Source organism: Eupeodes corollae, chromosome 1 (assembly GCF_945859685.1).
Source record: "Eupeodes corollae chromosome 1, idEupCoro1.1, whole genome shotgun sequence".
NCBI classification, from domain to species: Eukaryota; Metazoa; Arthropoda; class Insecta; order Diptera; family Syrphidae; genus Eupeodes; species Eupeodes corollae.
This window is the reverse complement of record NC_079147.1, coordinates 140,408,508-140,420,957: the sequence shown is the minus strand read 5'-3', so window position 1 is coordinate 140,420,957 and position 12,450 is coordinate 140,408,508. Positions and strand designations below refer to the sequence as shown.

At 36.2% G+C, this 12,450-nt stretch overlaps 1 protein-coding gene across 2 annotated transcripts in view; it reads right to left on the bottom strand.

Annotated features, from left to right (window-relative positions):
* Positions 1–9,028, bottom strand: part of LOC129943491 (biotin--protein ligase) — a 46,322-nt gene extending 37,294 nt beyond the window's left edge. For both annotated transcript variants that reach the window (XM_056052988.1, XM_056052989.1), the window contains exons 1-6: positions 8,501–9,028; positions 8,162–8,439; positions 1,481–1,637; positions 554–1,364; positions 294–492; positions 79–227 (exon numbers count right to left, since the gene is read on the bottom strand). In XM_056052988.1, the coding sequence (XP_055908963.1) occupies positions 79–227; positions 294–492; positions 554–1,364; positions 1,481–1,637; positions 8,162–8,439; positions 8,501–8,633 (1,727 nt within the window). In that variant the 5' untranslated portion in view covers positions 8,634–9,028. The remainder of the gene's footprint in view (positions 1–78; positions 228–293; positions 493–553; positions 1,365–1,480; positions 1,638–8,161; positions 8,440–8,500) is intronic.
* Between the last annotated feature and the right edge of the window lie 3,422 nt (positions 9,029–12,450).

Sequence of the window (12,450 nt, the reverse complement as noted above, 5' to 3'; positions counted from 1 at the left end):
AGATTAATTCAAATAAAATGTGAAAATAAAACCACACAGTGAAAGAAAAAGAAAGGAGGACAAAACATGCAAACTTACGGTTTTTTGGCGAGAGTCGAACTCGATTCATCGCTGTCGGTGGAAAAATTTTTCTTCACCGGCGATGGGTGATAACAAAAAATATAGTGCATCATTTTAACCTTTTGCCATTTATCATAAGAGAACTGGACAAGCTCGTGTTCGCGGACCTTAAATAAAGTATTCCAAAAGGTTTTATGATGCCAAAGATGACACACACACAATGATTCACTTACCTCAGCAGTACGATATGTTGGAAGCACGATATGCAGAACATCTGAACATAGGGAGAGAAGCTTACCGCCTTGCAGAAAGTAATCTACTAGAATTTCTCCCAAGTCGGAGGTAACAGAACCACATATCACCAAAAGAGATGTATTGTCAATCCATGACTTTTCTTTGGCCTGTTGCGATGTGAGGGGGTAGATGGTGTACCTAAAATAAGAATGAAAAAATAAAAACAACAAATTAATTAAAAGAGTAGATAATAACATACATATCTTTCTCGAGGATATTTTTTAGTGTTGAAACCACATTGTCTCTAGACGTTGCAACATCAGAGTAGACTAGTATATTAAGAGGTTTGCTCTCCTTCAAACTTTCCTTGCTTCTTCGAAGACTTGGTCGTTTGGTATTGTTTTTCACAGCCGAAATTGCTTCGGGGGTTTTATGTTTCGAACTGTCAGGCATTTTGTCTTCCTTCTTTGCCACCGTTTCGATTGGAGTAACCGGAACTGGAGAAGGCTCTGGAATTGATCTTGGAATAGGTTCGATTTTAGCTGTCACTATTGATTCTAAATGAGATGGCTTGGATTCGATGACTACTTCGGTGGGCTTGGATTTAATAATATCATCTTTTTTAACTTCGACCTGTTTTGCCGGTGACTTTGAAGGAGACCTTAAAACAGTTTCTTCTTTTACAGATTTAATTACTGGCTCCTCTATGACACGTTTCATTGGGCTTATTTTAGCCTCGATTTTTGGTTTTTCATTCACAACCTTAATGGGTGAAGATTTTCTCGAATCTACCGCATCTTCAGATGAGGCAGCTTGAGACGAAAGTTCAGACATGTTTTTACCTGATGGAATTAAATCTGGTTTGACTATTCCAGTTTTGCCTTCTGTTCGATTTTTGTTATATTCAAATTCAGTTGCTTGATTAGCTAGTACGCTTAAGCTGCGTAGACCATCTAAATGTTTTAGCCATTCTTCTTCGCCAAGTTGAAAGTCACAACGTGAGGTTAGTTGCTTGCGTAGATGTTTTTTCATCATTTCATAGGGCTGTGGTTGACCTTCATATCCAACAGCTAGATTTGTAATCAAAAAACATAACAAAAGAAATAGAAAAACAAAACAAACAAAAAAAAAACAATATATGCGATTGTTATTTTTTTGTTGTAATTATTATTTGATTGCGCCTTACATTCAATACGAATTAAAGGTAGCGAATCGTTAATGCATAAATTATTTTGCAAGAATGTTGCTATGAGTAGATTTGTAAAATGATCAATGTCGCTCTCGAGTAGTACTGCAAAATGTGAATCGACTTTCCATGCAATTGGCTTACCGTATTTTTCAATCTGTAATACAAAAAAGTAAAAATGAACTTTGGATATTTTATCAGGGGTTTAGTATATTTAGTTTTTTAGTTTTTTTTGTAAGGTTACGTTGGCTGGCAAACGGTGTTCTCCTCTAATTTTTTGTTGTAGGTTGTGACTAACGTAATGTTTGCAAACAAAAATACAGAAAAGTTTGTTAAAAATCTATAAAATAAAAGTTACTTTATCACGGCCATTAACGCGGAGGATTCGTAAGAGCTGCAAGAAAAAGTTATTTTCCATGTAATTTGAAGCGATTGATGATGTTATTGTCACACTTAGATCAACGTAGATTCATTGTGATAGCTTTTGGTTTGAAATTTGTTTGTAATAAATTTGCGATCAAATATCGCTACAGTCAAAAGATTTATTTGTTTTAAGTGTATACATTCCTCATGGAGATAGGCGGTTTGGATAGCAATATTTCTCTTTTAGGGGAAAACCTCACATACATTAACTGGGTCACATCCGAAGACAAGTCTTACTAAGAAACATCATTGAGTTCGTCTCAACAGAAGCTTCTTCTATTAGACCATATAAGGTTAGGTTAAAGTGGCTGCAGATTCAGAATCCACACACTTAGGCCAAAAGAAAAGGGCCGTTGTGATATCACATGAATCTAGACAATTACTTCCTACTAGTCGAATTATTTTGAGCTTTTTATAAAGCAAAGAAGATATTTGATATCCCTTTTAGCTAGTTCACTGGGATTATCAAAAGAGTAATCTCCCAAATGAAGTTTGCGTCTTAGTGAAAGAGCAGGGCAAGTTCAGAGAAGGTGAGAGATTGTTTCCTCTTCTTACTTGTCAATACAGCTCTTGCAGAAGTCATTTGAGGCTACACCAAGTCGTACAGCGTATCTGCCTATAAGACAGTGTCCCTTAAGGACACCTATTAGGGAGCTAATATGAAGTCTGCTTTGAGATAACAAGTCTTTAAAGCGCTTTAGGTCCAGTGAAGGCCATATGCGTTTTGTGGCTGCCCATGTTAGTAAATTGTACCTAGAATTTGCTATCGCAAAAGCTATTTTTTTAGCATAAGTTTACATGTAGCTGTCGGTATACCTATCTGCTCCCTTTAAGGTGAAATAGGCATGACGGTTTCATTTTTAGCGAGTTCATCGGCTCTAAAATTTCCTGTGATGTGTCTGTGGCCCGGCACCCAACAGAGGTGAATGTTCAATTGCTCCGCCATCTCCTAAGAGACAATCGAAAATCGAGGGCCGTTTGAGATTTGGTTGAGACACCGTCAAGAGATTTGATAGCAGCCTGATTGTCAGAGAAGATGCGGATATCAGAAGTTGATATCACGTTTTCTCTTAGTCAGGAGAGAACCTCTTTAATCGCTAAAATTTCCGCTTGGAAGACAATACAATGATTAGGGAGGCGGAATAAGATGCTTAGATTACGTTTTTTGAGTACACAGCACTACCAACTCCCCCATTTGTCTTGGATCCATCTGTATAAAAAATAATGCTTTTTTCATCCAGGAGTTGTTTGTCTTCCCATTCATCTCTGGATGAAATGGATACCTAGAAGTTTTTTCCAAATTGGGGTAACCAAAGAGGTTGAAAATGATGGAGTGTCCCACATTGTTGTTGGTCCATTGAGATGAGGCGTTGAGTCTTATAGCTGTACCCGCCACTTATTTGCTGAAGATGCCGAGGGGTGTCAGATGGAAGAGAGTGTCTAACGCTGCTGAGGGTGTGTTTCTCAATGCCCGCTTATGCAGAGACATGCAGTGCGTTGGACTCTGCTGAGTTTGTCGTAGTATGTGACTTTCCCCAGTGCAGTCCACCATACAGCAACCCCGTACATAAGTATTGGTCGCATGACCGATGTGTATACCCAATAGGTTATGCGAGGTTGAAAACCCCCATTTGCTTCCAATGGCTTTCTTGCAAGGGGAAAGATCGACTGTAGTTTTTTTTTTTAACTATTTCCTGATTGTTAGGTTTCCAACTTAATTGTTTGTCCAATATCAGACTAAGATATTTGGCTTCATTGGTAAAAATTAGTTTTTACACCTTTTATTTCCGTGTAAAAAGGACGAGGTCTGTTTTTTGAGGATTAATACTAAGTCCGAAAAAAAGACCATATTATCTTTTAGGACATACAGCAAGTTCGCTATAATTGACAATTCGATTTATTTTTTTTCATCTGTCGCTATAAGTACGGCAATAGTTCAATCAAACTTTGCTATATCGAATATGAATAAAGCCATATGACTTGAAAAAAAAATCTTATAAAAAGCCTGTCAGCTGAATATTATGAAGTATACGTTACACTCTTTGAAGAGTTTAAATCTATCTCCAATTATTTATGTGCTGAATATCTTATAGATATGAAATGTTATCTTAAGCTAAACCCTAAAAACTTTTAGGAATTTGTCAATATAAAACGGAAATATGATGGCTATCGAGGAAATTCTACTAACAACTCTCAGCAATCTTTCGTTACCACTTCCGTTAAAATAAATGATTATTTATTACTAAACTTGCGAGACTGTCTTTAGACTACCTATAACAATGTCCAATGTTGTAAGCCAATATCTTACAATATTTGGCCTTACTTACAGGTTACTATTCACCAGTCTTTAAAAAGGGTAACAAGTCAGACATTAGAATTACCGACCATCTATAAACTATCCTATATTCCCAAGCTTTTTGAACAAGTTGTTTGTGATAGTATACATTTTAACTGCGAACGAAAACGTTCGACAATTACTAATTTACTTGCATCTTTGAAAAACTCCTTAAATATCCTAGAACTTGGTCAAAGACTCGACTGCATTTGCACTGATTATTTTAAAGCACTAAATATGGCATGCATAAGCCATTTACTCGCATGTCTAAACTTTTGAATATGAAATGAAACGGTGTTAACCAATCCTCCAAGAGTAATTCTTGTGCTTTCCCAAACTAGCTGTTCGGATTCGGCACAAAAACAGTAAGTCCCCTCCATCCCTGGCATTACTTAAAGAGCCAACTAATCTATTGCTAATGCAGAATTTTACAAAGCTGCAATTCAACACTGAAACTCCTACATATTAGACTTTAAAACCACCTGTGAATGCAGTGGTTTCCCTCGTAGTAGGCTAAAAGGTGAATAATGCTTACTAGCAGAATAATTAAATCAAAACTGGGCAACTCTTCTAGTAGACGATTCGTTAGTAGAGGGACACCGAAAGGCGGTGTTCTATCCCCTCTCCTCTGGAACCTAGTGGTAAATGAAATCCTAACTAGTCTGGATGCGGAGGGTTTCAGAGTGATAGCCTATGCGGACGACGTTGCTATAGCAGTTTCACGAAAGCATCTTAACATCCAAAAAGAACTCTTACAAAATGCCTAAGACAGACTAATACTTTGGGTTGATTGGTGTGGACTGGGTGTTAACCCACACAAAACTGATCTGGTCTTATTTTCGAGGAGATACAAAATTTCATTTGTCAACCATCCCAATATTAAAGGAATCTAATTAAAATTCTCCGACGAGACTAAATACCTGGGTCTTGTCTTAGACAAAAAACTAAATTGGAAACGAAACGTACAGGAAAGAGTCAAAAAAGTTACTGTAGCTATCTTTTCTTGCAAAAAAGGTATTGGTAATAAATGGGGTTTACAACCCAGAATTACGCATTGGCTATAAACATCGGTAATCAGACCGATTTTAACGTACCGTGTGGCAGTATGATGGACTGCTTTAGAGAAAGGTATAAACAGGGATAAGCTAAATAAAGTCCAACGTTCAGCTTGCCTATGTATAAGCGGATCGCTTCGCACGACCCCGTCTGCGGCACTGGACACCTTGCTCTACCTTACACCTCTTTGACATATTTAGCAAACAAATAGCTGCAAGCTCTGCTATTCGCCTCAAAGCTTCATCGCAGTGGACTAACAACAACATTGGCCACTCCGTAATTGTAAGGTATTTAGAACCAAATCTAAAGCACACAGACTACACCATCCCTCAACTGCAATTCGAAAGAAACTTCCAGATTTCTATACCTCCCAGATCTTTTTGGGAGGATAGGACATTCTTGGAGGATGAGTCAATCAATTTTTACACAGATGGGTCAAAAACAAAAGATGGGGTTGGTGGAGGTGTGTACTCTGAACGACTCCATTCCGCCTTCCCAATTCTTGTAGCGTGTTCCAGGCGGAACTTTTGGCGATAAAGGAAGTCTTGTCCTGGCTCAAAGAAAACGTGATATCAACATCTGATATCCGTATTTTCTCTGATAGCCAGGACGCTTTCAAATCTCTGGACTCTGTCTCTACAAACTCTATAACACCTTGCTGGGTGCTGGGCAATAGAGACATTCCAGATAACGGTAAGGCAGATGAATTTGCCAGGAACGGTACAGTACAGCCCATTCTACCACGGTTGGCAAGTGTTGGCATACTAATCGCTACTTGTAAACTGCTGCTAATGCAAGACGCTGTGAGGCGAGGAGGGCAGGCACTAGGTGGAACAACATCACCACGTGTCAAGTCACAAAAAACATCTAGCCAACACTGGATTTAAACCGTTCAAGGTTCTTGATCTCTCTAAGCAAATCGCATATAAGCTCGACAAAAGGTGTCATAACCGGACACTGTCTAATAGGAAAGCACGCCACGAGACTACGCATATTCTCAAAGGACTTTTGCAAAAGCTGTATGGACGAGGAAGGGGAAGAAACGATTCTTCATCTTCTCTGCACATGCCCTGCTCTGGCTCGAAAACGGAAGAATTACCTATGAAAATTCTTCTTTAATGATTTAAATGATAAGCTGGTTCTATTGAGCTTAGGATGAAGCCTCAAGATTATTGTGGTATCACAATGTGCCATTAAACTGGCCTAAGTGTGTCCGTTTCCATCTTGGACAGCCACTATAACCTAACCTAACCTAAATATTATTAAAATCATTATCATCGTTACTAGAAAGAAGTCCTTGTTTGTATTTCTAAAGGTAATATATATTGAAAAGGATACTTCAATACCGTTGTATATTGCTCTCTTCTCTCTTCTTAAATGTAATTTGTGCTTTATTCAATTAAGACTCAACTTCATTCTTCGAAGTGCTCATTATATTAATAGTTTTATTTTTAATTTACATTAATTAATATAATTAATCATAAATTGTTTTACTATTTTTCTTGTGTGAGTTAACAATATTGTATTTGTATCCCATTGGTATAACTAAGATCATTTGTATATTTGTTTTGTGTTAATAAAGTTCCTCTGAAGGAGACAATTACGTTGGGAAAGTTAAAGTAACTTGTTTCATTGCGCAAATTACAGCGACCTAAAAAGACGACGGAAACTATACTTCCACTAACTAAAAGGTCATACTCGTAACTTTCTTGTTTTAAAAGATTTATCAACGAAGGTAAAACGGAAAAATTGGTTGTGGATAGAATGTATAAAAAAGGATTAATAGTTAAAACCACTTAAGTCGATTCAGTGTTGTTTGTCATTAAATCTATTTATATAAATTTTGACCGCTCTTCCCATATAATCATTAAACCACTATGCATTGCAAGGATATAATTTTTCAAAACATTGGGTTGAAATTTAAATACCTTGTTTACCTTCAAACAAATCAACATCTTTAAAATACTGTGACAATTCTATGACCTTTTCAACCTAGATTTTAAAAAATATAACCGTGACTTTGCCACAACATCAAGCGAATACATCATCAGTCTCATCGGATAATGGATTTACTCAGATAACATCGATATCACCGGAAGAGCCCAGTAAAAAGCCCAACATGAATTTAGATTCATAAAAATGCATGAATACAAGTAAGGTGTATAATGCAATTTTAAATTCCAGTTCAATCAACTTTTCTTAACAACACACCACCGCACCGAAAGACTTAAGAAACCTTTAAACTTAGAGTAGAATGTACATCTACCCCTTATAATATTTGTTCTTGCTTTTTTTCTTTCTAAATACACAAATGTGCCTTGTACGTACCTACGTTGTGAATGGTTTAACATTTCTTATTCCATTGCATAATTTCGATTTATAATTTTTTAAGTGAATATGGTGTGGCTTACAACAGCAAGCATCGGATTCTTCATTAGTTTGTCCTCGATTTTCCTTTCTTGGGTAATTCAACTTTTGGTGTTACTCAATTCATTTTGTTTTTGTTATAAAAGTCTTATCTAGGTCATAATACATACTCTCTAAACAATATGTATCTATAGATCTTTTTGATTCATTTTCATCGTGGTGTACCTGGTACTATTATACAAATGTTCTAATTGTAATAGAAACTTTATATTATCCATTAGAGGTGGCCCCATGTCTAAATGTTTTAAAGCCTATAAAATTATATTCCTTAGTGACAAGAGTATTCATATGAATGACCTTATTATAGAATCCATAAATAAATACATACATAGTACGTATACATAAATATACAAAATCGATTAGCGAATAAAAAGTACAACACAAAAAAATGAATCAACATAAGAACGTTAGAGAATTAGGTACGAGTATTATCCTCTTACCATAATGTTTTCCAAACTAGCTTCCGGCAATGCAGGAAGTATATCAGTCTCTAAGAGTAAATGCACGGTTTTTGTTTTGTCCAAGCTGAGTTCCTCTGAGGAAGTACAGTTGAATGGAATTAAGGTAGGTGGTTCGGGGAAAGTCACCCATGGGCCGATGTGAATGTTTTGTGATGGCGTAAGGCAACAACCCCTGCGGTCAGCGAACATCCAAAGGAGGTCACAGACCTTTGCTTCTGAACGATTAGTGCATAATTCTGAAGTGACAAGGTTGGCTTCTGAAATGACGAGAATAATTTAAAAGTAAAATAATCTATTTATTTAATTGTTGGTATTTACCATAACCATCTTTGGGAAGAACATAGAACACCACACTAGATTTCTCGGAAAACTTTTCAGCAATCTTGTTGCAGGCTTTCTGGATGCGCCATGATTGGACAAAAGTTGCAGTCACATAGTAGAGGGATAACATTGTCACTTAAGTCTCCTTTTTTGTAAGGTCTTTAATAGGGAATCGACTAGAATTTTTGGTAGGAAAAGCCAAAATCTGTTTTGTAGATAACAGTGATTGGAGTGACTATCGGTATTCGTCCTTAAACAGAATTATTCTGCAGCTTCTTCTTATTCTTATGATGTCATATTAATTATTGATTATAATAAACACAGATAGAATAAGGATTTCGGCAAGATGTAGGGGGAATAAGTCTCCACGACAACTTAAAATAACAGTGATATATTTATTGTATTAACTAACTACTATAACTATCAGAAGATAAAATAACTTCGCGCTGCAATCTAGCAGAATCAGAATGTAGCTCTGCCTTTCCTTTGGATAAGTAAAGTTTGGATTGGAATTTTTCTGCACACGATTTCGTAACTAGAAGAATTTTGACAGTTGTATGCTTTTTAAGAGAGCAACAAATTAAAATGATAAGAGAGCTATTTTATAATTCCAAGAGAATGTTATGCACACAAATAATTCCAGTTCCCTTCTTCTGTCAAAATGGTTACCAAGTTTCAAAAACATTACAACTAAAATAGGGTATATTGGTCAATGTTTCATACAGTATTTTGTTCGCGAATTCGAATTAAGGGCGACTTTCACGACTTACCGCAGCCCAAATTTCCTTCTGATTTTAATTTAAAATTAGGTAGGGGTCTCATTAGAATATTTTTTAAAAATTATGTTAAGTCATAAAAAAAATATTTTCTTTTTCGGGCTTAACCCTACTTTCTTAAATTTTGTTTTTTGAGCCACTACCACTACACGCCTAAACAAGTTTTTCTTTTGAATTGATAGTAAGGCGTATTAACAGCGAGGTATGTAAGAGTGTCATGTTGCCCCCTCATTTTTGTGTGTTTCAAGTAAAAAAGTGAACTTTGAAAATGAATTAAAAATAGAAATAAATGTTTCCTCGCTCTAAAATTCCTATAATAATTATAATTATTATTTATTTCCGAATAACTATAAAATAAAAATCTGCGTGTCAAAATTCGCGCTGCAGTTATGGATAGTTGAGCCCTTTACTTCTTCTGAAAAGTGAGAGTTAATTTCTCAATATTGGTTCTAGATTTAAACCGTGATTTAGCAATTTAATTTAAATGAGATTTCTTTGAAATACTTATGAAATTTTGTAACTACTGACGTAAGCCTTTAAAAATATTAAGGGTCTGCTTCACAAAGTTAAAAGAAATTTCTGAGTTATCACCCAGCATTAAAATTACTCTCCAGTTAAATCCTCTTATCAGTTATACCAATTTTTCTGTTAAAAAGACTTTGATAAAAGCAAGCAAAGAAAAACACTACAGGCGTGCATTGTGCTTGCCGTTGTGTTTTTTAATTTAAAATTCTGATCTTTGAAAATATTTTAAAATGGCAAAAAAAGAAGCTGACATTTTTTAAAAGGATAAAACTGAGTTTTTAATCAGGCTTGTGAAGGAAAAAAAATGTAACAGAAAATAAAAAAAGTGACCTCGTCACATGGCACATGCAGCTTGAAGCCGTCTTTAACAGCAAAAGTGACTAAAACCATTGAAGCAACAGATATGGAGTGCTAGCAGCCAACTTCGCGTTGGTGTTATCTACTAGCCTTTCTGACATCCAGCGAAAATATAGAGAAACTATTAAACTTGATTTTAGAATTTTGTTTATTTTGTCAAAACTTATAATTATAAATGTCTTTAGTTTCTTCGACAAAAAAACTTTCTGAAGAAAAGAAACAACATATAAAAAATAAAAATAAATAAATTGGGTGGCGCAACAGTCCTTTGAGAATTAGGGCCTAGTGACTTACAACTCACAACCATGCCTATGTGCGAGTACTGTTGTCAGGGATATAGGGGACCTCCAGTTTTAAGCCGAATCCAAACGGCTAATTTGAAAATGCACTTTCCACGACAAGAATTACTCTTGGAGAATTTGTCAATTCCTTGCAAGAGGCAGTACCCGTGAAAAAAACTTTAGATGGCATAGCCAGATCTCTGGCATGACAGTCCAAAGCACTAACCATCATGCCACGGTTACAACAAGAATCAACAAATGGTATTTGAAAATTAAATACATTTTTACCGCCAAACCTACAAGATGGCAAGCATAGCTGAAGGAGGATTCACTTGTTTGGGTTTTGTATAACAATAAGTATCGGGTAGGAGTCCATATCTAGTTAGTTAAAGGCTAAAACGCCGTATATATATATATGAGGGCAGCAAAACAGACACTCGGAAAAAACGTTGTTCTTCATACCGAGACTTATCAAACTGGTGGCAGATCCAAGCAATATCACCAGCCAGGGAAATGGTAAGATTAGTAATATTAATATAGGTAGAGGGGATGGAAAGCTGATATGATACTGACAATGTCCAAGACAAAACTGGTAAGCTTAGGATAAATTGTTAGTATATGTTTATAGCATCTATAAAGGCGTGCATGATTCCGATCAACCTAGAAGACGTTTCATTGTTTGCACTTAAATGATTTTTTTTTTTTTTTTTTTTTTTTTATAATATGCAGGCACTCAAGGGGTTATTAGTACCCTTTATATGTTTATATTTAAACACAGTGCGAGCGTTAGGAAAATAGGGAAGGATTTAAGAGGAGATACCGGTGCACATTGGTCTTAAAGTTCTGAACATCAAAATGGGAGGGAAAAACAGAGTTGGCCAAAGCATTCCACATTCTCGATGTGCGATTTAAGAAAGAATCTCTGTACTTAACAGTACGCCCGAAATTGAGCTCAAGGGTAAACTGATGAGCATTCCTAGAAGTGCGAGTATTACGGCTGAATTGTTTAAGGGGTGGAATGCAACTGGCTAATTCGACAGAACATTGTTTGTAAAAATATCTATAAAATAACGAGAGGCATGAAACATTGCGACGGTGTTCTAGCGATGTAAATGTTTCGATTATAGTTCTGTCGCCTATCATTTTTAAAGCCCTTTTTTGAATTCTATCCAAGAGATTTAAATTTGTTTTGGGGGCACCTGCCCAGATATGAGAATTATATTCAAGCTTTGGACGGATAAAAGCTTTTTAGATTATAGCCAGATCAGAAGGGGTGAAAAATTTCTTGCATCTTCGGAGAAATCCTAAGCATCTGGCAGCATTTTTGGCGATATCGAATATGTGATCATTCCATAAGAGGTGATCTGTGATATTCATACCAAGTACTGAAAGTTGATTAGTTTCCTGGATGCAAGTGCCGCACATGGATAGCGGCATCGGGGGTGGGTTACGCTTTAACGACAGGAGACAGCATTGAGTTTTGGAAGCATTAAATTCTACACGGTTTTTGATTCCCCATTGGACAATGCTGTCAAGATCAGAATTTAATGAGCTTATCATACGCTGCCGTTGAAGTTCCACATCCGAAGGACAAGGATGTGAATCTATAAACGAGTATGAAAAGCTGAGGGTACTGTCGTCGGCGAAACAGGTTAATGGATTAGAAGTGGTAGACATAAGATCATTTATGAATATAAGAAAGAGTGTCGGAGACAAAACGGAGCCCTGGGGAACACCAGCATTTATTTTAAGAATTTCAGACTTGTAACCATCCAATACAACTTGTATTGAACGGTTAGAAAGGTAATTTCTAATCCAACGAAGAAGAGATTCATCAATACCAAAAGCACGCATTTTCGATAAGAGAGCTTGGTGCCAAACTCTATCAAATGCTTTTGAAATATCAAGTGCAATAATCTTACTTTCTCCAAAACGATGTAAAGATTTGTTCCACTGTTCGGTGAGATGGACCATGAGATCACCAGTGGACCTATTGCTACGAAAACCA